Source organism: Gallus gallus, chromosome 15 (genome assembly GCF_016699485.2).
Source record: "Gallus gallus isolate bGalGal1 chromosome 15, bGalGal1.mat.broiler.GRCg7b, whole genome shotgun sequence".
Taxonomy (NCBI): domain Eukaryota; kingdom Metazoa; phylum Chordata; class Aves; order Galliformes; family Phasianidae; genus Gallus; species Gallus gallus.
Genome location: NC_052546.1, coordinates 7,932,573 through 7,959,345, shown reverse-complemented (window position 1 = coordinate 7,959,345; position 26,773 = coordinate 7,932,573). Strand labels below are relative to the sequence as shown.

Below are 26,773 nucleotides of genomic sequence, written 5' to 3'. Positions count from 1 at the left end.
TCAGGGGGCTTAGTGAGAGGAGCAGGGCTGGGGAATGTTGTGAACAGCAGGTGGTGCCACTGCTATTCTGAGGAAGGAGGCAGCTTCTGCAAATGCTTTGCAATGCAGGATGACAAAGTGCTTCTGCTAGCTCTAGGCCCTCGCTCATGGCTGTGATGGTGCTTAACGGTGCCAGAGTGCAGACAAATAGATGTGTACAGCTGCTCTGGGAGTAACAACAACAACTATGGCTGGTACCAGCAGAAGACACCTGGCAGTGCCCCTCTCACTGTGATCTATCAAAACACAAAGAGACCTTCAGGTATATCTTTATACTTCAGCTGGTACCAGCAGAAGACCTCTGGCAGTGCATCTGTCGCTGTGCTGACACCAACAGACACACCAACACCACAGGACAGCTTCTTGCAGTTCTCCATCTCCTGGTGCAGCTTCATGAGCACGTTAACCATCGTGGGGATTCAAGCTGAGGATGTGGCTGTCTATCCCTGTGGCAACAGGGACAGCAGTGGTAAGCCTGGTGAGGTGATACAGGGAGATGTCAAAAAAAAAAAAAAACCCCAACATGTATGGGGTTAAAAATGGAGGCTCTCTGCCCTTTTCTCTCATGGCTGAGCTGGGCTGTGCAGTGAGGTAAGTTCCTGTCTCGTCTGCAAAGCACTGTCTGAATGGTCTCCCTATTGTGTGTTGTGGTGCATGAGGGATTCTGGGGACAGAGGGCATTTGTCTGTCCCTATAAAGGCCCAAAGCCCCTGGCTGTGTACAGTAAGTCCGCCTGGGGCACCTGAGCTGTGGGCAGGTACTGCCAGGAGAGGGGCTCAGGCCATGATCCAATACCAATGGCTCTGTGTCCCCATGCTAATAGGGCTATGCTGCAGCCCATCACTCCCTCTTAAACCCCCTCTTAAACTTCCTACAGTTCTAAGTTCTATCTCTCTCCTCCAATTAATCATCGTCACCATACAGCATCAGTGCTGTCATCCCAGTTCCCCCAGTAATAGACAGCCTCGTCCTCGACTTGGACCCCAGTGATGGTTAATGTGCTTGTGGTTCTGCCTGGGGAGCCGGAGAATCGTGAAGGGATGTTCGAGGGTCTGTTGGTGTTGTCATAGATCAGAGTGACAGGGGCACTGCCAGGTGCCTTCTGCTGGTACCAGCCATAGTAGCTGCTATCCCCGGAGCAGGTGATCTCAACGGTTTCTCCCGGGTTCGCTGACACCGAGGCCGGCTGAGTCAGAGGAGAGAGGGGAGAAAATGGAGCTCAGTGAGTGTGCGACACACACAGCCCTCAGCGTACTGCGGTGGGATAATACTTCTGAGCACACAGTCCCAAATGGAACCTCAGGACTCTCTCATCTGCTCCAGGATGAACAATGTCTATGGCTGCTCCCAGCAGAGGACTCCTGGCAGTGCCCTTGTTGCTATGATATAGGGGGCCAGCAGGAGACCCTCAGACGTTGCTTCCTACTTTCCATGTTCCAAATCCTGCTGCATGCACGAATTAACTCTTGTGGAGGTTCAAGCCAAGGGTGAGACTGTCTATTAGTGTGGTGCCTGGGAAGGCAGCAGTAATCCTGGTTTGGTGATACAGGGAGATGTGCCCCCCCCCTAAAAAAAACCACCCAAAACAAACAAAGAGCATATATGGGGGTAAAAATGGAGTTTTTCTGCCCATCTGTCTCACAGCCAAGCTGGGCTGTGCAGCTGAGGCAGGTTCCTGGCCTCTCTGCAAAGCTCTGTTTGTGAATGGCCTTCCTTCCTCTTGTACGTTGTGGTGCAGGAGGAGATTGTGGGGACAGAAGCCACTTCTCCTTGTCCCTACAAAGGCACAGCACTGTGTCATCCCCAGCCCTCCTCCATGTTACTGCTGGCAGTCCCGTCCTCCTGCTTCTGAAGAGACATGGATGTAGGTGAGGTCTCTTCTGCAACAGGGGTGTTCATCACCCCACAGCTGCCAGGTGAGGGCTGTGTGTGTTGGACATTTGGCTGAGCTCCATTTTGTCTCCTGTCCCTCTCCAGGTTCCCTGGTGCAGGCAGCGCTGACTCAGCCATCCTCGGTGTCAGCAAACCTGGGAGGAACCGTCGAGATCACCTGCTCCGGGGGTAGCAACAACTATGGCTGGTATCAGCAGAAGTCTCCTGGCAGTGCCCCTGTCACTGTGATCTATCAAAACACCAAGAGGCCCTCGGGTCTCTCTTCATAACTTTCTTGTTCCTCATCCGGCTCTGCAAACACATTAACCATCACTGGGGTCCAAGCCAAGGATGAGGCTGTCTATTACTGTGGTGGCTGGGATAGCTGCTGCCTGAGTCAGTGCTGCCTGCACCAGGGAACTGGGAGAGGAGAGGGGGGAGAAAATGGAGTTCATTGAGTCCCTGATATACGGAGTCCTTGCTAGGCAATGAGATAAGACAGCTGAGCCCACAGACCATCTTTTACTACAGCGGGTACCAGCAGAAGACGCCTGGCAGTGCATCTGTCACTGTGATCTATGCTGACACCAACAGACCCACCAACACCACGGGGCAGCTTCTCACAATCCTACACGTTCTGGTGCAGCTTCATGAGCACATTAGCCATTGTGGGGACTCAAGCTGAGGATGTGGCTGTCTATTTCTGTGGCAGCAGGGACAGCAGAGGTAACCCTGGTGAGGTGATACAGGGAGATATCAAAAAAAAAAAATGAAACAACATGTATAGGAGTTAAAAATGGACATTTTCTGCTCTCTTCTCTCACAGGTGAGCTGGGCTGTGCAGTGAGATGAGTTCCTGTCCCCTCTGCAAAGCACTGTCTGAATGGTCTCCCTGCTGTGTGTTGTGGTGCATGAGGAGAGTCTGAAGACAGAGGGTACTTCTCCCTGTCCCTGAGAAGCTGCTGCATGGTGTCATCCCCAGCCCTGCTGCATGTTACACTGTCTGCCCTGTCCTTCTGATGCCGAAGCTGCTTCCATGCTGAGATGCTCTGGGCTGGGCTCTGATTCTCCAAAATGGCAGTGGTTTCTTCTGATGGTGGTGGTATTCCTCATTCTACTGCTGTGCAGGGAGGGCTGTGTGTGTGTTGGCTACCCACTGAGCCCTGTTTTCTCTCCTCTCCCTCTCCAGGTTCCCTGGTGCAGGCAGCGCTGACTCAGCCGGCCTCGGTGTCAGCGAACCTGGGAGGAACAGTCAAGATCACCTGCACCAGGGATGACAGCTGGTATGGCTGGCACCTGCAGTGAGGGGCATTGAGGCTGGGAACAATGCAGTGCTGTGCCTTTGCAGGAACAGGGATAACGGGGCACTGGACCCAGAATTGATTACTGAATGAAAAGGTTCAGTAAGAGAGGACATGTGTATGATGTACAGTCTGGCAGAAGGGACTGGATCCTCCCTCAGCCCTGACTCAGCAAGGGCAGAAAGCCTTGGTTTTGAATCGCAGTCTGTATGTCACCCCCGCATCTCCCCACATCACTATACCAGCACTATTGCTCCTGTCCCAGTCACCACAGTAATAGACAGCCTCGTCCTCGACTTGGACCCCAGTGATGGTTAATGTGGCCGTGGAGCCGAATTTGGAACCGGAGAATCGTGAAGGGATGTCCGAGGGTCTGCTGCTGCTATCATAAATCACAGTGACAGGGGCACTGCCAGGTGATTTCTGCTGGATCCAGCCATAGTAGCTGCTGCTGCTACCAGAGCAGGTGATCTTGACAGTTTCTCCTGGGTTTGCTGACACTGAGGCTGGCTGAGTCAGGTTACTTTGGGACCTGAGCCAGACTGTACCTGTCCCTACAAAGGTACAGCACTATGTCATCCCCAGCCTTGCTTCATGTTGCTGCTGCAAGCCCTGTTCTCCTGCTGGAGCTGTCTCTGTGCTGGGATGCTCTGGTCTGGACTCTCATCTTCTAATGTGCCGGTGGCCATGACTGAGGCTTCTTCTCCTTTAATAGTGGCGTTCCCTTTCCCACTGTTGTATGCAGAGGGCTGTCCATGTGGGGTATTCCCTGAGCCCCATTTTCTCTCCTCTCCCTCTCCAGGTTCCCTGGTGGAGGCAGAACTCATTCAGCCGACCTCGGTGTCAGCAAACCCTGGGGAAACTGTCAAGATCACCTGCAGTGGAGGTATCGGCCAGTGGTATGGCTGGTACCAGCAGAAGTCACCTGGCAGTGTGCCTGTCACTGTGATCAATGCTAACACCAACAGACCCTCGAACATCCCTTCCCGATTCTCCGGTTCCCTCTCCGTATTCACACACACATTAACCATCACTGGGGTCCAAGCCGAGGATGAGGCTGTCTATTACTGTGGTGCCTACGACAGCAGCTATGTTGGTATAGTGCCAGGGGGAGATGAGGCGGTGAATTGATGGCCAGAGCTGAAAATGATGGGTTTCCACCCTTCTCCATTATGACTTTTGTTGAGATCTCTTCTCATGATGGTTTTCCCTGGTTTTCCTGTGGTTGGAAGGAGCAGAAGGCACTGGCAGGGGTCTTGCTGGGAGAGCTGGCAATAGCAGGGATAGTGGATGCCCCACATGGAAGAAAGGGACACAGCTATGGCCACTTCTGATGAGAGGTGTCCAGAGCAGAGCAGCACATCCCTGTGCCTCAGACATCTCCTGTGCCCTGTGGTGTGGAAGGGAATGCATTCATAGCATGGCCAGGTGGAGGTAAGAGTAACATGCCTCCTGCAGTAATTCTGCACATAGAGGAGGAAGAAGGACAGAAAATCTTCCTACAGTTCTAAGTTTCCTCTCTCTTCTCCAATTAATCATCATCACCCTACAGCTTCAGTGCTGCTATCCCAGCTCCCACAGTAATAGATAGCCTCGTCGTCGGCTTGGACCCCAGTGATGGTTAATGTGCTTGTGGAGCCGGATGTGGAACCGGAGAATCGTGAAGGGATGTTCGAGGGTCTCTGGTTGTTGCTATAGATCACAGTGACAGGGGCACTGCCAGGAGACTTCTGCTGGTGCCAGCTATAGTAATAACTTCCATCATCGCTGCTACCCCCGGAGCAGGTGATCTCGACGGTTCCTCCCAGGTTTGCTGACACCGAGGCCGGCTGAGTCACTGCTGCCTGCACCAGGGAACCTGGAGAGGGAGAGGAGAGAGGGGAGAAAATGGAGCTCAGTGAATGTGTGACACACAGCCCTCAGCATGCTGCAGTGGGACTGAACACCAGCACTTGCTCAGCTCCATTTTCTCCAGGTTCCCTGGTGCAGGCAGTGCTGACTCAGCTGGCCTTGATGTCAGTGCATCTGCGTGTTACTGATTACAGGATCAGCTGCTCTGGGAGTAGTGGTGACTATGGCAGTAACTGTCAGGGCAGCACCAGCAAAAGGCATCTGGCAGTGCTCCTTTCTATGTGCTCTACCTGAACAGCAACAGACCCTCAAACATCCCTTCACGATTCTCCGGTTCTGGATCCGGCTCCACAAACACATTAACCATCACTGGGGTCCGAGCCGAGGACGAGGCTGTCTATTACTGTGGTGGCTACGACGGCAGCACTGATGCTGGTAGTGATGGGGAGATGTGAAACTGAGGTACAGCCCTGAATTAAAAACGTCTGTTTTCTGCCTTTCTCCCTTATGTTTGTTCTGGGCTGTGTCACTGAGGCAGTTTTCCCTCTGCATGGCCATGGCTTTGATCATCTTGCCTGTCCTGCCTCAGTGTTTGGAAGGTGACTCTCCCAGTTACCGCGGAGGAACCATGAAGATCATTTGCTCCTGGTGTAGCAGTAGCTATGGTTGTGGCTGCATCTGGCTTCAACAGCAAGTTAACCATTACTCATGTTGAAACCAAGGATGAGGCTGTCTAAGATGTGTGAGCTAGCACAGCCGTGAGGCTGGTAGAGTGACAAAGGGAATCATAGCTGTGATGTCTACTTCTGGAGTGCACTGGGGCATGAAAGCGAAAACAGTCAAAGCCACAACCACACAGAGGGAACAGGAACATGTCTACAGCCATAACTCTGTGTGGCCAAAATGCTGAAAGTCAGAAAACCAGCAGGGAGTGGGGCTGGGTGCAGTGCATGCCAACCCTTTGTGGGGACAGCTGTAGAACATGGAATTCAATCACAGTGGAGTCGAACCAATTGGCAGGCTGTCACCAGAGGCATTCCCCAGTGCTCCCCTTTGTTTAATGTGAAATTACAAACAACGCTGCCAGGCAACAAACTGTATTGATCTGCTTGAGGGTAGGAAGGCCTTGTAGACAGATAAGGATAGGCAAAAATCAATGTGCTGTGTCAAACCCATTGACGTTCAAGAACGTTAAGTCCCAGGGCCTGCACTTAGGTCATAACAACCCAAGGCAGCAGTGTAGGCTGAAGAGATGGTTGATTAGAGGGTTCTGTTAGAATGGTTCAATTCTGTGATCATGAAGATAACTTCCAAACAAAATTGGTGTAGGATAGGGATAAGGTGCTCTGGCCCCAGAATCACCTGCAACAAAAAATACAGCAGGGAGGGCATAAACAATTGCGGCCCTGCAGAGGGGCAGGGCATCTGCCTCAGCCCCATTAGTGAAGGGATGCTTAAGAGTCTACCGGTGTTACCATAGATCACAGTGACAGGGGCACTGCCAGGAGACTTCTGCTGGTACCAGCCATAAGCATCGCTACTGCCTGAGCAGGTGATCTTGATGGTTTCTCCTGGGTTTGCTGACATGAAGGCCAGCTGAGTCGGTGCTGCCTGCACCAGGGAACCTGGAGGGGGAGAGGAGAGAAAATGAAGCTCAGTAAGTGCCTGACATGCAACACCCAGTGCCAGAAGATGGCACTGATCCCCAAGACAAGGAGACCATGCATGCCAAAGAGGTTCCTCTTTCTCTCCCGCTTCCTCTCAGTCTGGCTCTAGAGTCTCTTCTCCTTCCTCCTGCTCTCCTTCACCCTGTACATCAGATCCCAGGGCTTCGCTGCATTTCTGCTCCTGCAGGCATTGCCTGGGGCCCTGTGGCAAGACCAGGGATCAGTCACTCTGGGAGTAGCCATGAGTATGGCTGGTTCCAGGAGAAACCTGGTAGTGGTGCTGTGACTGTGATCCACAGTGACACCAACAGACCCTCGAACATCCCTTCACAATTCTCCAGTTCCACCCCGCAGTGCCACCACCAGCATATCCACTATCAGTGCTGCTGTCGAAGCTCCCACAGTAATAGACAGCCTCGTCCTCAGCTCGGACCCCAGTGATGGTTAATGTGCCCGTGGAGCCGGATGTGGAACCGGAGAATCGTGAAGGGATGCCCGAGGGTCTCTCATCATCCCAGTAGATCACAGTGACAAGGGCACTGCCAGGAGACTTCTGCTGGAACCAGCCATAGCTATAGCTGCCCCCAGAGCAGGTGATCTTGACGGTTTCTCCTGGGTTTGCTGACACCGAGGCCGGCTGCTGAGTCAGTGCTGCCTGCACCAGGGAACCTGGAGAGGGAGAGGAGAGAGGGGAGAAAACGGCAATCAGTGGCTGCCTGACATATACAGCCTCCCCCCTCAAAGCAGCAGGACAGAGGCCCCATGCCCATACAGGCCCAGGTCACCTGAACTGTTGGTGACCATCACTAGTAGGAGAGGGGCCCAGACCATGGTGCTACTCCAACAGTTGTGCTATGGACCCCAACTCCCTTTTAGACCCCCACCCTTCTACAGCACAGCCACCTCCTGCAAACCTGGTGTCCGTGGACACTGGCCACCCCCATCCCATGCTCCCCTTGCCTCCTGTAGCCATTTTCCTTGATCCCAGAAGACCAATCATGGTTAGCCATTACTGGGGTCCAAAATGAGCACAAGACTATCTACTACTGCGGTAGCTTGGGAAACAGCACTGATGCTGGTAGAATGGCACAGGGACATGGGAAACTGAGTTACAAACCTGAGTTCAAAATGGAAGCTTTCTGCACCTACTGCATTATGGCTGGACAGGGCTGCAGGGGCTGAGTCCTGTTTCTGTCCTCTCTGCACGGCCCTGACTGTAAATGGCCTCCTCTCTCTTCTTAACCACAATGTACCTGTCCCTGCCCAGGCACAGCACTACGTCAACCCTAGCCCTGCTCCATGTTGCTGCTGTGAGCTCCTATCTCCTTCTGGAGCTGCCTTTGTGCTGAGATGCTCTGTGCTGGGCTCTTGCCCACAAACATACCTATGTCTGTGACTGAGGACCCTTCTCCTCTGACGGTAGTGCTTCCCCTGTGGTTGGGGAGGGCAGGGCAAATTGGGCACCTGTTGAGCCCCATTTACTCCCCTCTCCCTATGCAGGTTCCCTGGTGCAGGCAGCGCTGACTCTGCCAGACTCATTATCAGCAAACCTGGGAGAAACTGTCAGGATAACCTGGTCTGGAGGTAGCTATGATTATGGTTGGCACCAGCAGAAATCACCTGGCAGTGCCCCTGTCACTGTGATCTATAACAACAACAAGAGACCCTCGGACATCCCTTCACGATTCTCCGGTGCCCTATCCGGCTCCACAGCCACATTAACCATCACTGGGGTCCGAGCCGAGGACGAGGCTGTCTATTTCTGTGGTGCCTGGGAAAGCAGCAGTAATCCTGGTATGGTGATAGGGGGCGATGTGGGGGAAAAAAAAAAAAAAAAAAAAAGACACATATAGGGGATAAAAATGGAGGTTTTCTGCCCATCTGTCTCACAGCCAAGCTGGGCTGTGCAGCTGAGGCAGGTTCCTGGCCCCTCTGCAAAGCACTCGTTGTGAATGGTCTCCCTCTTGTACAGTGCAGTGCAGGAAGAGATACCAGGTATGTCCAGACCTGTTTGCTGTTACTGCTGGCTGACCTATCCTCCTGCTTTGAAGAGGCATGGATGTCTGCGAGGCCTCATCTGCCAGGGTGGTGTTCCTCATCCCACCCCTGCCAGGTGAGGGCTGTGCGTGTCAGGCAAACACTGAGCCCCATTTTCTCCCCTCTCCCTCTCCAGGTTCCCTGGTGCAGGCAGCGCTGACTCAGCCGGCCTCAGTGTCAGCAAACCTGGGAGGAACCGTCAAGCTCACCTGCTCCGGGGGTAGCAGTGGCTATGGTTATGGCTGGTATCAGCAGAAGTCTCCTGGCAGTGCCCCTGTCACTCTGATCTATAGCAACGACAAGAGACCCTCGGACATCCCTTCACGATTCTCCGGTTCCAAATCCGGCTCCACGGGCACATTAACCATCACTGGGGTCCAAGCCGAGGACGAGGCTGTCTATTTCTGTGGGAATGCAGACAGCAGCAGTACTGATACCACAGTGACTCAGATGTAATACACAAACCTCCCGGCAGTGCAAGGAGCAGATAATACCCTTAACTGTCTGTCTTACAGGTTCCACCTCCATCAGTACCCCATGCTGCAGGGCTCAGGTCCTCTTAGGCTGCCAGGCTGCACCCTGCTGGCTCCCTCCCCACTACCCTACACCCACCCTTTGTGGTGGCCCCTGCATGCACTGGGGCAACACTTCCTCACCTGTCCGCTCCCTGCTGGAGGGCCACAGCCACCTGGTTGATACATCAGCATAGCACCAGTTCTTCCCCAAGCTGGCCCTCCCTTGGACTCTCTACTGAGCCCCATTTTCTCCCCTCTCCTCTCCAGGTTCCCTGGTGCAGGCAGCACTGACTCAGCCAGCCTCAGTGTCAGCAAACCTAGGAGAAACTCAGGATCACCTGCTCTGGGGGTGGCAGTAACAATGCTTATGGCTGGTTCCAGCAGAAGTCACCTGGCAGTACCCCTCTCACTGTGATCTACTGGAATGACAAGAGACCCTCAAACATCCCTTCACGATTCTCCGGTTCCGAGTCCGGCTCCACAGCCACATTAACCATCACTGGGGTCCGAGCCGAGGACGAGGCTGTCTATTACTGTGGGAGTGCAGACAGCAGTGGTGCTGGTCCCATGGTGACACACAGCAGTGAGGAAGCGATGCACAAACCTCCTGACAGTGCAAGGAGCAGCCGGCAGGTTTTGCTGTCTCTGTTTGATGGTGGCACAGGACCTCACCACAGCCCTACCTTCACTGTCCTGCAATATGGGTGGCTGTGCACGGTGTCCTGAACACGTCCCAACAAGATGCACAGCACTGCATCAGGCCCAGCCCCTGCCTGTAGCAGCTGATGCCCTTGTCCAACTTCTGCCTGAGCTGCCTCTGTGCTGGGATGCTCCATGCTGAGCTCTGATCCTCCAAAGTGCCCATAGCTGTGGCTGGGATCCCTTCTGCTCTGATGGTGGTGGCACATTGCAGGAACAGAGCCCAGACCAGAACAGCTCAGTACAGAGCCAGCTCCAGCAGGGAGAGAATGGGGCTGCCAGCAGCAATGTGGAACAGCTGGGGATGGCACAGAGCTGTGCCTTTTCAGGGACAGGTACAGTGTGACTCAGTACCCAGAGTAACCTCTCATACAACTACATATACCAAGGAAGGCATTTACAAGCATGGCCATGCAGAGAAGATATAAATCATCCTCAGTCTCACAGACCTGCTCAGCCATAAGCCATCAAGGGTGAAAAACGTCTATTTTTTTTAACCCTGATCAATCCATCAGTTCCTCACCTCCCGCTGAGGCAATACCAGCATAAGTGCTGCTGTCGTAGCCACCACAGAAATAGACAGCCTCGTCCTCGGCTTGGACCCCAGTGATGGTTAATGTGGCTGTGGAGCCGGATTTGGAACCGGAGAATCGTGAAGGGATGTCCGAGGGTCTGTTGTTGTTGTTATAGATCACAGTGACAGGGGCACTGCCAGGAGACTTCTGCTGGAACCAGCCGTAGCTGCCACTACCCCCGGAGCAGGTGATCTTGACGGTTTCTCCCGGGTTTGCTGACACCGAGGCCGGCTGAGTCAGTGCTGCCTGCACCAGGGAACCTGGAGAGGGAGAGAAGACGGGGCTCTGTGTGTGTCTGACACGCACAGCCTCCTTGTTTGGCAGTGGGATGAGGCTGCTGAGCACACAGACACACATGGGACAGCAGGAGACCCACATCTGCTCCAGGATTGACATCTATGGCTGGTACCAGCAGAAGATACCTGGCAATGCCCCATCACTGGGATCCATGCTAACACTGGTAGACCCACAGGCATTCTCTTACCATTCTCTGGGGCCCAATCCAGGCCTACACACATGAACTGTCACACTAACTACCACTGTGGTCTAAGCTGTGGACAACACTGCCCATTACTGCGGTGGCAATGACGAGCTGTGGCCTGAGGATGGCACTGATCCCCAGGGTAGCAGGACGAGCGGTTCACAAGAAAAAAAAAAAAAAAGGTTCTTTTTTCCTCTCCCGCTTCCTCTCAGTCCAGCTCTGGGGTCTCTTCTCCTTCCTACTGCTCTCCTTCACCCTGTACATCAGATCCCAGGGCTTCGCTGCATTTCTGCTCCTGCAGGCATTGCCCGGGGCCCTGTGGCAAGACCAGGAATCAGTCAGTCCAGGAGTAGCCATGAGTATGGCTGGTTCCAGGAGAAACCTGGTAGTGGTGCTGTGACTGTGATCCACAGTGACACCAACAGACCCTCGAACATCCCTTCACAATTCTCCAGTTCCCCATCTGGCTCCACGCACAAGCTAACCATCACTGGGGTCCAAGCTGAGGACAAGGCTGTATATTACCGTGGAGACTGAAAGGCAGCAGTGATGCTGTATTTTGACAATGTGTAGTAGGAACATAAACACAGCCACATTCACAGTAAAGTTTTCAGGCCACCTTCCTTGGTCCCCGAGCTTTGGGAATTGTGACTTATGTTACTGTTTTGGGAATTCAGGAGGCCTTGTCCTATCTGAATGGCCAAGACCTTGACTGTTACCCCAGATCATATTCCAGGAATGAGGGTGATACTGGGTATAGACCCCATCATCCTTGTCCCTCTCCAGGTTCCCTGGTGCAGGCAGCGCTGACTCAGCCGGCCTCGGTGTCAGCAAACCCGGGAGAAACCGTCAAGATCACCTGCTCCGGGGGTGGCAGCTATGCTGGAAGTTACTATTATGGCTGGTACCAGCAGAAGGCACCTGGCAGTGCCCCTGTCACTGTGATCTATGACAACACCAACAGACCCTCGAACATCCCTTCACGATTCTCCGGTTCCCTATCCGGCTCCACAAACACATTAACCATCACTGGGGTCCAAGTCGAGGACGAGGCTATCTATTTCTGTGGGAGCTACGAAGGCAGCACTAGTGCTGTATGGTGACAATGATTAAAAGGAACTGAATTAATAAATTATAAGCCTGTTTTCTGCCCATCTTCCTTTTGGCCATGCAGAACTGTGGCCATAGCAGTTTCCTGTTCCATCTGCATGGCCATGCTATGAATGCACTCCCTTCCACACCGCAGGGCACAGGAGATGTCTGAGGCACAGGGATGTGCTGCTGTGCTCTGGACACCTCTCATCAGAAGTGGCCATAGCTGTGTCCCTTTCTTCCATGTGGGGCATCCACTATCCCTGCTATTGCCAGCACTCCCAGCAAGACCCCTGCCAGTGCCTTCTGCTCCTTCTAACCACAGCAGTGGGTGCTGCCCCCAGAGCTGCTCCTCTGGATGCTGTGCCCCACATTTCCTGAACACACACTGCCCATCCAGCAATGTGGGACAGGGAACACCACAGCAGGAAGAGACCTCAATCACAGCCATAGTGGAGGCAGACAGAAACCTGTCATTTTTAGCTCTAGACATCACATCACTCCCATATCTCCCTGTGTCTCTGTACCTACAAAACTGCTGTCATAGGCCCCACCAGGACAGGAACACGAATGGGGCTCTGCAAAGGCAGCGCCACAGCAGCTGTGGACCCAGAGAGCAGAACTGACTGCCCTCAACAGCTCCGCCCATGCAGGGAGATGTGCAGCAACAAGGAGGGGAGGAAATCCAACAGTGCCGCCACCAACATAACCAGCACTGCTGTCGTAGCTCCCACAGAAATAGACAGCCTCGTCGTCGGCTTGGACCCCAGTGATGGTTAATGTGTTTGTGGAGCCAGATGTGGAACCAGAGAATCGTGAAGGGATGTTCGAGGGTCTCTTGGTGCTTTCATAAATCACAGTGACAAGGGCACTGCCAGGAGACTTCTGCTGGTACCAGCCATAGTAGCTGCTGCTACCACCCCCGGAGCAGGTGATCTTGACGGTTTCTCCTGGGTTTGCTGACACCGAGGCCGGCTGAGTCACTGCTGCCTGCACCAGGGAACCTGGAGAGGGAGAGGAGAGAAAATGGGGCTCAGTGCCTGACACACACTGCCCTCCTCCTCCTCCTCATGGGGAGGAGACCCCAGAGCACACAAGCACACACAGAATATTCAAACACCGACTTCTAATCCATGCTTAACAGCAACTATGACTGGTACAAGCAGAAGACTCCTGACAATACCACTGGCACTTTGTAATACCTCCACAATAAGCCCCCCCCCCTCTCCTCTCCCTCTCCAGGTTCCCTGGTGCAGGCAGCGCTGACTCAGCCGGCCTCGGTGTCAGCAAACCTGGGAGGAACCGTCAAGATCACCTGCTCCGGGGGTGGCAGCAGCTATGGTTACAGCTGGCACCAGCAGAAGTCTCCTGGCAGTGCCCCTGTCACTGTGATCTATAGCAACGACAAGAGACCCTCGGACATCCCTTCACGATTCTCCGGTTCCGCATCCGGCTCCACAGCCACATTAACCATCACTGGGGTCCAAGTCGAGGACGAGGCTGTCTATTACTGTGCGAACTTCGACAGCAGCAGTACTGCTGTTAGTGACTGGGGGGAGATGTGAAACTCTTTACAGCCCTGAATTAAAACATGGATGTTTTCTGCCTTTCTCCCTCAGGATCACGCTGGGCTCCGTCACTCAGGCAGGTTCCCCTCTGCATGGCCATGGCTTTGAACATCTTTCCTGTTCTGCCTCATTGTATAGGACTCTCCCAGTACCTGGAAACACCAAAAAGATCATGTGCTGCAGGGGTAGCAGCAGCTATGGTTATGGCTAATAGCAGATGACACCTGGCAGTGCCCCATCACTGTGATCTACAGTAACACCAAGAGATCCTTCATGATTCTCTGGTTCCATATCCCACGCCACACACACACACACACACACACTATCACTGGGGCCCATGCCAAGGATGAGGCTGCCTATTACTGTGCAAATGCAGACAACAGTTGTACAGTACTGCTTCCCACTGACACAGAGCAGCAGGTACAACTGATGCACTAACCTCCTGCCAGTGCAGGGAGCAGCTGGCTCTTTTTGCTGGCTCTGTTTGATGGCGGTGCTGGTTCCTACCATGGCCCTTCCCTCATTGCCCTGGACTACATGTGGCAGGGCAAAAATCACATCCCCAGCACTGACAGCAGGGAACCTGTGGACCGCTGAGCAGCCAGGCCAAAGCTCCCTACTTAGAGGGGATGTTTCCCATGGCACAAGGCTGGGCTGGCTGTGTTTCTCTTCTGGCACGAGGGCAGCCACAGAATCTTTCAGATCAGGATGATTGTTGTGATCTGCTCCTACCTCAGCTCAACTGGCATCACCTACAGCACAGTGCCCAGGCCTGTGTGCAGGTGGCTGTCAGAGATCTCCAAGGAGGAGACTCCATGATCTATCTGAGCAGCCTGGATCAGTGCTACATTACCTGCAGAGTAAGGATGTGACTCCTGACTCTGGCCAGACAGAACCTCTGCGTTCAGTCTGTGCCACTGCCTCCTGTACTGGTGCTGAATGCTGCTGGAAAAAGCCTGGCTCTGTTCACTTTGCACCCTCCTTTCAGGTTAGCGTAAGGGAGAGGAGAGAAAATAGGGCGCAGCAATTGCCCAACATGCACAGCCCTCACCAGGCTGTCAGATGAGGCACCCAATTCCACAAGGCCACATGGGGTAGCAGGATACCCACATCTGCTCCAGGATTGTTAACAACTACGGCTGGTTCCAGCAGAAGTCACCTGGCAGTGCCCCTCTCACTGTGATCTATGGTAGCACCAGTAGACCCTCAAACATCCCTTCACGATTCTCCGGTTCCGAGTCCGGCTCCACAGCCACATTAACCATCACTGGGGTCCGAGCCGAGGACGAGGCTGTCTATTACTGTGGGAGTGGAGACAGCAGTGGTGCTGGTCCCATGGTGACACACAGCAGTGAGGAAGTGATGCACAAACCTCCTGTCAGTGCAAGGAGCAGCCGGCAGGTTTTGCTGTCTCTGTTTGATGGTGGCACAGGACCTCACCACAGCCCTACCTTCACTGTCCTGCAATATGGGTGGCTGTGCACGGTGTCCTGAACACGTCCCAACAAGATGCACAGCACTGCATCAGGCCCAGCCCCTGCCTGTAGCAGCTGATGCCCTTGTCCAGCTTCTGCCTGAGCTGCCTCTGTGCTGGGATGCTCCATGCTGAGCTCTGATCCTCCAAAGTGCCCATAGCTGTGGCTGGGATCCCTTCTGCTCTGATGGTGGTGGCACATTGCAGGAACAGAGCCCAGACCAGAACATCTTAGTAAGGAGGCAGCTCCAGCAGCAGAAGAACGGGGGTGCCAGCAGCAGGGAATGATGCTGTGCCACAGTAGGAACAGGGACCAAGAGGATCACTTCCCACGCAACAAAGTATAGAAGAGAGGGCATTCAAAAACACAGCCATGCAGAGCAGAGAGAAACCTGACTCAGCCCCCCAGTCCTGCTCAGCCTTAAGTCAGCAAGTGCAGAAAACCTCCATTTCAACTCAGGTCTGTAACTCAGTTCCACATCCTCTTTTGTCTCTATACCAGCATTAGTGTTGCTATCCCAGCCACCACAGCCTCATCTTCTGACCTTAGTGACAACTAACCACAATTGGTCTTCCAGGGCCCAGGGAAATGGCTGCACTGGGACAGGAGCTGCCAGTGACCATGAGGTTCTGCATGAGTGGGCTGTGTTGTGGGCAGTTCAGGGTATAAAAAAAAAAGGAGTTGGATTCCATGGCATAGACCCATTGGCATAAGGATGTGCATCTGCTGGGATCACACCATGGCCTGTGCCCCTCTCCTGCTGGCAGTGCTGACCCACAGCTCAGGTGCCCCAGGAACACCCGTTGTGCCCAGCCTTTGGGCACTGGGCCCCATCCCACTGCTTTTTTAAGACTTGGCATCAATTCACCGCAACACCTCTCTGCAGCACCATACCAACATAGCTGCTGTCCCTGCTCCCACAGAAATAGACAGCCTCGTCCTCGGCTTGGACCCCAGTGATGGTTAATGTGCCCGTGGAGCCGGATTTGGAACCGGAGAATCGTGAAGGGATGTCCGAGGGTCTCTTGTCGTTGTAATAGATCACAGTGACAGGGGCACTGCCAGGAGACTTCTGCTGATACCAGCCATAGCTGCCACTACTCCCGGAGCAGGTGATCTTGACGGTTCCTCCCAGGTTTGCTGACACCGAGGCCGGCTGAGTCACTGCTGCCTGCACCAGGGAACCTGGAGAAGGAGAGAAGAGAAAATGGGCTCAACAAGAGCCTGACACACACAGCCCTCCCAAGCAGCAGTGGGATGGGGAACAGCACCATTAAAGGAAAAGGGACTTCAGCCATAGCCACATCAAAGGATGAGAGCCCAGCCCAGAGCAGCCCAGCACAGAGGCAGCTCCATGGAGCAGGGCTGGGGATGACAAGATGCTGTATCTTTACAAGGATAGGTACAGTGTGGGTAAGTGCCAGAGTAATCTCTCATACATCTAGGTACAGACAGGAGGGCATTTACAAACATGGCCACGCAGAGAGGACAGAAACCTGCCTCAGCCCCACAGCGCTGATAAGCCATTACTCAGTAAGTGCAGAAAGCTTCCATTTTTAACTCAGGCCTGTTACTCAGTTTTCCATCTCCCTGTGTCACTGATCCCCAACTTGGACTCCAGTGAAGGCTAACCATGATCAGCCTTCTGTGAGCTGAGAAAAGGAGTGTAGTGAGCAGGGAGAGCACTGCAATAGGAGCTGATAGTGATCACACAGGCTTGTACTATGGGCAGATGGGAGTTTAAGAGTGAATTGTGGTCCATGGCATATGCCTGTCAGCATAGGGATGCTGGAGGAATTGCACCTTGGCATGAGCCCCTCTCCTCCTGGGGATGGTTGCCCACAGCTCTGACATCCTGGGAAGGCTCACTGCACCTTGTTGTCAGTGAAACTGCAATAAGCTATCAAGATTTGATATAATTCTGCCCTTCTGTTCTACTTGTGAGACCACACCTGGAGTACTGCATCCAGTTCTGGTACCACCAACACAAAAAGGACATGGAGCTGCTGGAGCAGGGCCAGAGGAGGGCCATGAAGATGAACAGAGGGCTGAAGCACCTCCCCTATGGGGACAGGCTGAGAGACATGGGGCTTTTGAGACTGGAGAAGAGAAGGCTCCATGGGACCTTTCAGTGTCCTTCCAATACTTGAAAGGGTCCTTGAGGAAAGCTGGGGAGGGACTTCCTATAAGGACATATAGCAACAGGACAAAAGGAAAGGGTTTTAAACTGGAAGAAAGTAGATTTAGTCTAGATAGTAACAAGAAATTCTTTACAGTAAGGATCACGAGACACTGAAACAGGTTGCCCAAAGCAGCTGTGGATGCCCCCTCCCTGGAAGTGTTCCAGGCCAGGCTGGATGGGGCTTTGAGCAACCTGTTCTAGTGAGAGGTGACCCTGCCTACAGCAGGGGAGTTGAACCTAGATGGTCTTAAAGGTCCCTTCCAACCCAAATCATTCTATGGCAATTCTATAGAGAACACCTATGCTGAGAGTAGCTACAAGTATGGCTGGTTCCTGGCAGTGCCCCTGTCTCTGTGATCTATAGCAGCACCAACAGACCCTCAAACATCCCTTCACGATTCTCCGGTTCCAAATCCGGCTCCACGGGCACATTAACCATCACTGGGGTCCAAGCCGATGACGAGGCTGTCTATTACTGTGGGAGCACAGACAGCAGCTATGTTGGTATCACAGTGACATGGAGCAATTAAAAATGATGCATAACCTTTTGCACATCTGTAATGCTATAAGGTGAGAGAAAGTAAGCAATAATAGCAGAGCAGCACAATCCTAGGCTACAGCAAATGAGAACAAGCCCAGATGCAGCCACAGAAATAAAGAAAAAAAAACTGCTTACCTTTAGAAAGCCTCATATAGACAGGGATCTCCAGCAAGATACCCACACCTCCACTGCCAACCCTTAAATGAGGGCTGGGAAGGGCTGGATCCTGGCTCCACCCCTTTCAATCACTCAGGTACATTGCACACACCTGAGCTCCCCTGGCTGGCCCTGCCTTCCCACCAGGTGCTCAATCACTGCTTCAGGCCGTGACTCAGCATCTCCACTACAGCATCACAGGGAGCGGTTGTCGGTCTCTGCTGTTCCTATGTGGGTGCCCCGGGACACCTGAAGGCATGAGTGGCAGTGAGGGCTCCCAGCTCTATCCATGGTGAACAGACATTATGTTTATGCTTTACAGCAGCATGAATCTGGCAGTGGTGTTATTGCTGTGATGCTGCTGTCTATGCTCCCACAGTAATAGATAGCCTCGTCCTCGGCTTGGACCCCAGTGATGGTTAATGTGTTTGTGGAGCCGGATCCAGAACCGGAGAATCGTGAAGGGATGTCCGAGGGTCTGTTATTGCCATTATAGATCACAGTGACAGGGGCACTGCCAGGCATAGCCGCTGTAACCCCCGGAGCAGGTGATCTCGACGGTTCCTCCCAGGTTTGCTGACACCGAGGCCGGCTGAGTCAGCGCTGCCTGCACCAGGGAACCTGGAGAGGGAGAGGAGAGAGGGGAGAAAATGGATCTGAGCAATTGCCTGACACACACAGCCCTCCCCAGACTGTGGGATGAGGCCCTGTGCCCGCAGTCACATGTGGAATATCAAGACACACACATCTATGACAATCACAATCTGATTATCAACCACTATGGCTGGTACCAGCAGAAGGCACCTAGCAGTGCCCCTGTCACTCTGATCTACTATGATGATGAGAGACCCTCGAACATCCCTTCACGATTCTCCGGTTCCAAATCCGGCTCCACACACACATTAACCATCACTGGGGTCCAAGCCGACGACGAGGCTGTCTATTACTGTGGGAATGAAGACAGCAGCGGTACTGGTGCCCCAGTGACACAGAGCAATGGAGATATGATACACAGACCTGACATCTCAGGGAGCAGCTGGTCATTATCCTGGTGACACAAGTCCCAGGCATGGCCCAGCACTGTGCTGCAGGTGGCTATGCCGGGTGCCCTGCTCTGCCCTCCTGTAGAGCCTCAGGACTGTGCCCATCACTCAGGGAGGAGATGGTCCCAGCAGCCTTGTCCCTGCCCTGCACTGCACTTAGCTCCTGGACCCCATCTCCTGCTGCCCACCCATATTGCCTCCCTGTGTTGCTGTTGCAGGGTTGCTTCTGCCTCATACTGGTTTCTCCCTTCTGGAGGTGGCCAAAAGCCGGGCCCTGTGCAATCCTGGTGCATAAATACCTTATGGCCCCTAAGTAGGGCAGGTGTGGGACACGCTCTGGCACCTGGGGTGTGTGCAAGTGCTCAGGAAGACCTGCAGGCACAGGTGGCAGTGGGGGGTCTCTGGCTGTGCTCGAGCAGCAGCTGCCTGGGGTAAGGGTAGTACTCTGTGCATGAACAATGCTGCAGGGCTCAGCTCTGCTCAGACCACGACCCTGGCACCAACAGAGACCTGCCTGGCTCTGTGGTCATGTAAACCTTTACAGGAGCTCAAGACAAGGCTGTTTATTACTGCTCTGGCAGGAAAGAAGCACTGGCCATGGTCATAGAGAGTTCCAGCAACAGGAAAGTGAGAGCCCAAGCTGCTGAGGTACCAGGGCTCCTCAGGTGCCTGCTGCAGCAGCTTGGACACAGTCGAGGAACAGCAATTGTACCTGTGTGGTGGATCAGGCTGTGCTGCCTGTGAACCTATTCTAGCACATCTGTCACCTCTGTGCCACTCACAGGGATACCACCCCTGAGACCCCTACCCCATCAGCCTCTGTGTGGGATATGGTGTTGGGCCCAAGGGCTCTGTTGCACAGGGAGATAGAGGCCTGGGGAGGAGGGAAAGCATTGAGGTGGTGTTGATACCAGGGATGTGAGCCCAAGCAAGAGATCAGCAGAGCAAGGAGGAAGAATTGCAGGTGTTGGGGCTGGGGAAAGCCCCAGATGGCTGGAGCTGGTGGGGCCACTGGAGATCTCCTCCTCCCATCCTGCTCCATGCTGGGGCAGCTGCTGCAGGCTGACCAGGGCCTGCCCGGGCACGTTGTGAAGGTCACCAAGGATGGAGACTTCAGAGCTATCTGGGACACGTGTTTTAACGTTTGATCAGCCTTGCAGCAAAACAGTGTTTTGCTCTATTGAACAGTGTTCAACAAAAACGATCAGTGGCCTGGAACACATCTCCTACGAAGAAAGGTTGCGAGAGCTGGGTCTGGAGAAGAGAAGGCTCTGGGGCAACCTCCCTGTGGCCTGTCAGTGCTTAAAGGAGGCTCAAGAGAAAGATGGAGAGAGACTTTATACACGGAGCTGTAGCAATATGACAAGGAGAAATGGTTTAAAATGGAAAGAGGGTAGATTTAGGTTAGCTATCAAGAAGAAATTCTTCACTCAGAGGTGATGAAGCACTGTAGCAGGTTGCCCAGAGAAGTATTGGATGCTTCCTTCCTGGCAGGGCCCAAGGCCAGACTGGATGGGTTCTGGGCAGCCTGTTCTGGTGGGAGATGTCCCTGCCTGTGGCATGGCTTGGAAATGGGTAGCCTTTGAGGTCCCTCTCAGCCCAAATCATTCTATGTTCTTGTGGTTCCCTGCATTTCAGCCTTTGCCTGTTGACTCTGGTGCCACTGTTGGACAATTCTACTCAGCTGCGTTTCATCCCTGCCCCAAAGCAGTAATCCCATGGATAAGCAATGCTCTGAGGCCTTCACCACCCTCAGGGCTCCTGCTGACCCTAGCGGCCTCCCTGGCAGCATGAGCCCTTTGTTGTCCGCACTGCTGCTGCTGAGGGTCCTGCCAGCCCCCCAGGGCCTTTTCTGCCCAGGCACTGCCACCTGCTAAAACCCAGCCTGCCCATGGCAGGGCATCGCATGTCTGAGGGATGGAACGGGGCAAGGGCAGTGCTGCAGGCAGTGGTTCAAGAAACGTTTAGATGTTGTACTGAGGGATGTGGTTTAGTGGGAAATACTGGTGATAGGTGGATGGTTGGACTGGAGGATCTTAGAGGTCTTTTCCAACCTTGGTGATTATGTGATTCTATGAAGGGAGCCATAGCCTGCTCCCATCATGCCCCGCCAGTCCGGCTCTCCCGAGCACTTTGGTTCCGCAGCATCCAGGCCCGCTCTGGGGCCGGTGTGGGCCTGGGTGCTGCCACGTGTCCCCGCTGCAAGGCCTGGCCAACCCCGCTGTGCCACAATGCAGGGGCTGGGCTAGGAGTGGGCAGGGAGGTGTGGGGAGAGGCGTAGGACGTGGCTGGGAGCGCAGGGAGTTATTTGCATAGGGGGGCGTGCTGCGGAAGGACGCGGGTATAAAAGGGCATCGAGGTCCCCGGCACAGCCCCATCGGCGTGGGGACACACAGCTGCTGGGATTCCGCCATGGCCTGGGCTCCTCTCCTCCTGGCGGTGCTCGCCCACACCTCAGGTACTCGTTGCGCCCGGTCGGGGACTGTGGGCACGGGGCTCTGTCCCATTGCTGCGCGGGCAGGGCTGTGCGTGCGGGGCCGTCACTGATTGCCGTTTTCTCCCCTCTCTCCTCTCCCTCTCCAGGTTCCCTGGTGCAGGCAGCGCTGACTCAGCCGTCCTCGGTGTCAGCGAACCCGGGAGAAACCGTCAAGATCACCTGCTCCGGGGATAGGAGCTACTATGGCTGGTACCAGCAGAAGGCACCTGGCAGTGCCCCTGTCACTCTGATCTATGACAACACCAACAGACCCTCGAACATCCCTTCACGATTCTCCGGTTCCAAATCCGGCTCCACAGCCACATTAACCATCACTGGGGTCCAAGCCGACGACGAGGCTGTCTATTACTGTGGGAGTGCAGACAGCAGCAGTACTGCTGCACGGTGACACAAAGCAATGGGGAAATGATACAAAAACCTCCTGCCAGTGCAAGGAGCAGCTGATGGTTTTTACTGTCTCTGTCTTACAAGTCCCACCTCCATTCCTGCCCTGTGCTGCAGGGCCCAGGTCCTCCTGCATTCCCAGGCTGCACCCCAGGTCCAGCTGGCTGCCTCCCTGCCATCCAACATCCACCATTTGTAGTGTCCCCTGCATGCACCAGGCTGGCAGCTCCTCATCTGCTCCTGCTCCCACTGAGACCACCTGCCCAGCCCATGCTGGAGGGCCACCACCACTCAATTGCACTGCACATCAGCACAGCACCAGTTCTCTTACATGTGTCCCTCTGAGGAAAAGAGCTGGACTTCTAAGCACCCTTAGTGTACTCACCTAAAATGAAACTGAAACCCCATAAAAGTCTCAGAAATACCCAGAAACTGTTCATCCATAGTATATGGCATCAACTTTAGCTATATACTTTTCATAGATAGTTTCAATGAGTTTCTATCACTTGCACCGGTCACTTGCACCTAAGCCTTCCCAGAGGAAAACCAAACCTTTGAAACAGAAAGTACTTCCAACCACAAAATCTTTGATGCATCATTCATTTTCTAGTGACTCAGGAGATTCACCAACTCTGCCTCTTTCTATAACCACTTGCACAAACCACAGCATTTGCATATTTGTGAGTTTATTTTTAAGCCAGTGCCTTGGCTCTGGCAGCTCTGGTTGGGCATCAACATCCTCTTCACATTTTCTTTTCCTCTCTTGAGGAGGATGTGGGCAGCATGTGCAGCGCAGTGGTGCACCAATGGGATAAAGCTGGGCCCAGTGACCTCGAAGGACAACATCAGCGAGAGTAAGGCCATCAAAACAGACAGGCCTGAATTGGAGGGGCTGCACTAAAACTGGATGACAGGCAAGAACATTATTTGGTGGGTTCTTGTGGCAGGTTGACATGACATTGGCCAAGACCTTGACCAACAATGGCACAGCTACTGGATATCCCTTGGAAGAGGTGAGGAGGACACACAGACACCATCTACACTCTGTGACCCACAGCAGGCAGCAGGGCTCAGCCACACATGAGCGGGCATGGGCCGCTGCTTGGGCTGTTTCTGCACGGCCATGTATCACTGCAGGTATTTCCCCGGTGGGACCTCAGGAATCAACTGATCGTCCTCAGGAAGTCGCTCTGTGTTCACTTACAGTCCTCCCCAGCAGTAAGTGGGTGCTCAGGCTCCTCACAGCCTTTTTTTTTTTTTTTTGGTTGGTTTTGTTTTCTTTGTCCAACTTTGGCTGTGGCAGTACATCCTTGGTCTGCCTAACCACACTGAAATGTACTCATGCACCTTTCCCTGATTTGCAGAAAGAAGGTTGTATGGTCTGAATGCTCTGTGCTGTTGCAAGTCTCTTCTGGTTCTTCGAAATCTGCAGAGTCCCTCCCGACTGTGTCCTTGGTACTGAACATCCTTGTTCACCGTGTCAGAAGGCAGCTGGGGGGCTGGAGGCAGTAGTGCGTGGCACCAGGATCCCCTGGGGCATTTCTTGCCTGCGGCGCCTGGGTGCTCCACGTGGCTGCCAGGGGGACACACCTCCTGTAGCAGCCCCCAGCACCACCATCCTGCTGTGTCCATTCCGTCACCTTGATCCTACTGTGTCCAGCCCATCGTCTCCCTTCTGCTTTGCCTGTCAGAAGAACACTTCCATCCCATCACTTCTGACCCACCCCCTCATCCTGCCGCCTCCACAGGACCCAGAACTGCCCCTGCCACGAAGTGGGAGGTTTTTGCATTGCTCCGTATCACTGTGTGGTATATTTGGGGCCGGGACAACCCTGACCGTCCTAGGTGAGTCGCTGACCTCGTCTCGGTCTTTCTTCCCCCATCGTGAAATTGTGACATTTTGTCGATTTTTGGTGATTTGGGGGTTTTTCTTGGACTTGGCGGCAGGCTGGGGTCTGCCACCGGCGCAGGGCCGGGCACTCAGCGCGGCAGCCTGGGCTGAGTCTTGTCCCCACCGAGCCGGAGGGCTCCGGTGTGCGCCATGGAGGACTTAGGGTTATTTTGTCAATGGAAAGTTCTTAAAATTTGACCAGAAAATGTGCCCGAGGTCTGTCTCTGCCACACGATTTCAGAAATTGTGTCTAGGTCGATGAGAAGACAGTTTTTGTCTTTGTCAGGAAATTAGTTGTGAGTTGTTAGTCCTTCCCTCTTAGTCCTAAGGACTAAGACCTTTGTCCCCGGTCTGGTCTCTCACTGGGGACTCTTGGCTCCAGTGCCATGGGGAGCCCAAGTGTCACTGACACGGTGTCCTTGGGGGTGAAATTCAGTTTTTCAGCTGTCCAGGTAAGTGCTGTCAAAAAATGGAGGTTATTCTGCTGAAAAAGCTGAGAGGAATATTTTGTCATTTTTTTCGGAAATATATATATATATATATATATAAATATATAAATTATTTATATATTTTATATATATATATATATAAAATATATGTATTTCTCTCTTTCTTTTTATATATATATATAAATATATATATATTTCTCCCTCTTTCTTTATATATATTTATAGGGAGAGAATCTATATTTTTGGCCAATTTGGCCAATTTCTCTCTCTCTCTCTTTATATATATATATATATATATATGTAATTTATATATATATATATAAATTTATATTTATTTATTTATTTATTTATATAGATTATTTTTATATACATATATATATATAAATTTGGCCAATTTAGAAGAAATTGGCCAAAAAAACCCAATCTGAACCAAATTACTTAGGGCATAAGTCCAAAAAAAAAGTGCAGTTCAAGAATTCCTCGCTGGAAAGTTTTTAATGGGGGCAGTTCTTCCCCATTTTCTGGTGTAGATATGAGTGAAGATATAGATATGTATGTAGATATAGATTTGGCTATAGTTTGTTTGATGAACAGTCTGAGGAAGAGTAAATCTTGCCTTCCTCATGGCAATTTTTAATTCTACTTCTTCTGAGACAAGTCTGAACATGCCTTGAGGTAGAAAGAGCCCGAAAATTGAGTGCTTTTTCTTTGAAATTTTAATTAAAATTAAAAAATAGCCTTACAGCAGGAAAGAAAGGGGGTGATGGCAGCTAATCGGAGTTCCAAAGCTGAACCACGTTCACCCAAACACGTGGTTGAAATTTTGTGTGTGTATATATATAAATATATATATGTATACAAAAGAAAATGCCTATATATAAAAAAATTGTTATGTATATTATATAGATTTATTATAGATATGTACATAAGATATAACACGTATACATATATATGTAGTCTGCTGTATGCTTTGTATAAATTTTTATAGATATGATGTATATTATATGCATGGGTTATATATCTATAATATATTTTATCTGTAGAAGGAACTACAGTATAAAATGCATATATGCGTATATATACACATATTTATATATATGTGTATATATATGTATACGCACACGTATAACATCCATGAAAATAGATATGGATGGGTGGATGTGTTTGTTTTACAGAGGTGCATGTGTGTCTGTACATACACAGCCATACATACGCGTGTGGCCGCTCTGCCTCTCTCTTGCAGGCCAGCCCAAGGTGGCCCCCACCATCACCCTCTTCCCACCGTCAAAGGAGGAGCTGAACGAAGCCACCAAGGCCACCCTGGTGTGCCTGATAAACGACTTCTACCCCAGCCCAGTGACTGTGGATTGGGTGATCGATGGCTCCACCCGCTCTGGCGAGACCACAGCACCACAGCGGCAGAGCAACAGCCAGTATATGGCCAGCAGCTACCTGTCACTGTCTGCCAGCGACTGGTCAAGCCACGAGACCTACACCTGCAGGGTCACACACAACGGCACCTCTATCACGAAGACCCTGAAGAGGTCCGAGTGCTAATAGTCCCACTGGGGATGCAATGTGAGGACAGTGGTTCCTCACCCTCCCTGTCCCTCTGGGCCGCTGCTGGTGGCAGCAGCCCTCACTTCCCACTCAGATGTCCCCCACCGTGCCCCCATCACCCACCTCTGCCTGTCGACTCCTCTTGCCCTCATCTCTCCAGGTGTCACATTAATAAACACGACACTGAACTAGTGCTGACTCTGCATCCATGTCTCTGTGTCCTTTTGCGTGCTGTCTGCATCTCACACAGGGGGGTCGGCCCCAGTATGGGGAAGGGCTGGGGGGCGCATACACACATATTGGTAATGTTGGGGGCGGGGGGGGGGGGGGGGTGGGGGGGTCAACAGATCAGCACTGGAGACACTGGTGTATACCCTGGCACCACCAACATCTAAGGCAGGGTGCTTTGGGGCAATTTTGGGGCAGTTTAAGGTCTGTGCTGGCACTGAGCACGTGGCTGTGGCCGTGCTGTCCTCATCTCCCACCCACTACGGTCTGTGCGCCAGGTCCCTAGCAGAGATTTGCTTTATGCTGGGAACAGGGGGAGTTCTGGCTCTGTTCCCTTGCATTCAGACACCCTGGTGCCCCCTGGGTGGGATGTCAGTGTGAATACTCCTTTGTGCCCTGTGCCTGCAGCAGCCTGACCCTCCACACACCACACGCCTTGTGTGCACCCCACCCCTGTCACTATCCCTCTCCCCGCTCCCCAGGGAGATTTTGCAGTGGCCCCTGTAGGGCAGCTTTTAGCACAGCCCCCAGCAGCAAGCAAGCAGAAAGCACTGCTGTGCACAGCTTGTCAGCTGTGTGTGTTTGCTGAGGAGGATCTGTCTTTTGCTGAGGCCATCAGTCTTGTCCTGCTCAACCTCCATCGATGCTGCCCACCTCAACACATCTACCC

The 26,773-nt window shown here is 52.8% G+C and overlaps 1 protein-coding gene, 1 long non-coding RNA gene and 1 gene segment (V, D, J or C); 1 reads left to right on the top strand and 2 right to left on the bottom strand.

The window, feature by feature from the left end:
- Nucleotides 1–904: 904 nt before the first annotated feature.
- LOC121106852 lies at nucleotides 905–13,136 on the bottom strand. The gene is made up of 3 exons (XR_005840023.2): nucleotides 13,025–13,136; nucleotides 11,087–11,089; nucleotides 905–1,163 (listed from the first exon to the last, which is right to left on the bottom strand). It is a non-coding gene; the product is annotated as an uncharacterized LOC121106852 (long non-coding RNA).
- IGLL1 (immunoglobulin lambda-like polypeptide 1) lies at nucleotides 3,885–26,084 on the top strand. 51 transcript variants are annotated; one of them, XM_040648040.1, is made up of 6 exons: nucleotides 3,885–4,190; nucleotides 9,727–9,835; nucleotides 14,074–14,079; nucleotides 20,638–20,641; nucleotides 23,783–23,820; nucleotides 25,559–26,080. In XM_040648040.1, the coding sequence occupies exons 1-6, from the start codon at nucleotides 3,900–3,902 to the stop codon at nucleotides 25,870–25,872; spliced, it is 762 nt and encodes a 253-aa protein (XP_040503974.1). In that variant the 5' UTR covers nucleotides 3,885–3,899; the 3' UTR covers nucleotides 25,873–26,080. The 51 variants fall into 51 exon arrangements, with proteins under 51 accessions (XP_040503974.1, XP_040503992.1, XP_040503988.1 ...); XM_040648058.1 differs by lacking the exons at nucleotides 14,074–14,079; nucleotides 20,638–20,641 and adding exons at nucleotides 10,516–10,521; nucleotides 11,273–11,279 and having other exon boundaries at nucleotides 23,789–23,820; XM_040648054.1 differs by lacking the exons at nucleotides 14,074–14,079; nucleotides 20,638–20,641 and adding an exon at nucleotides 23,481–23,486 and having other exon boundaries at nucleotides 23,782–23,820.
- On the bottom strand, nucleotides 16,002–18,074 carry LOC121106850. The segment is given in 2 exon segments: nucleotides 16,002–16,357; nucleotides 18,031–18,074. Coding segments are annotated over 2 exon segments (342 nt in total).
- Nucleotides 26,085–26,773: the final 689 nt, after the last annotated feature.

What these genes read in the sequence shown, in the direction of transcription:
- IGLL1 (XM_040648036.1), top strand. Translation starts at nt 3,900, where the DNA reads ATGACTGAGGCTTCTTCTCCTTTAATAGTGGCGTTCCCTTTCCCACTG. An exon ending in ACACCAACAGACCCTCGAAC is followed by an intron (nt 4,191 to 9,726) that starts ATCCCTTCCCGA and finishes AGACCCTCAAAC; the next exon opens with ATCCCTTCACGATTCTCCGG. An exon ending in GACAACCCTGACCGTCCTAG is followed by an intron (nt 23,821 to 25,558) that starts GTGAGTCGCTGA and finishes TCTCTCTTGCAG; the next exon opens with GCCAGCCCAAGGTGGCCCCC.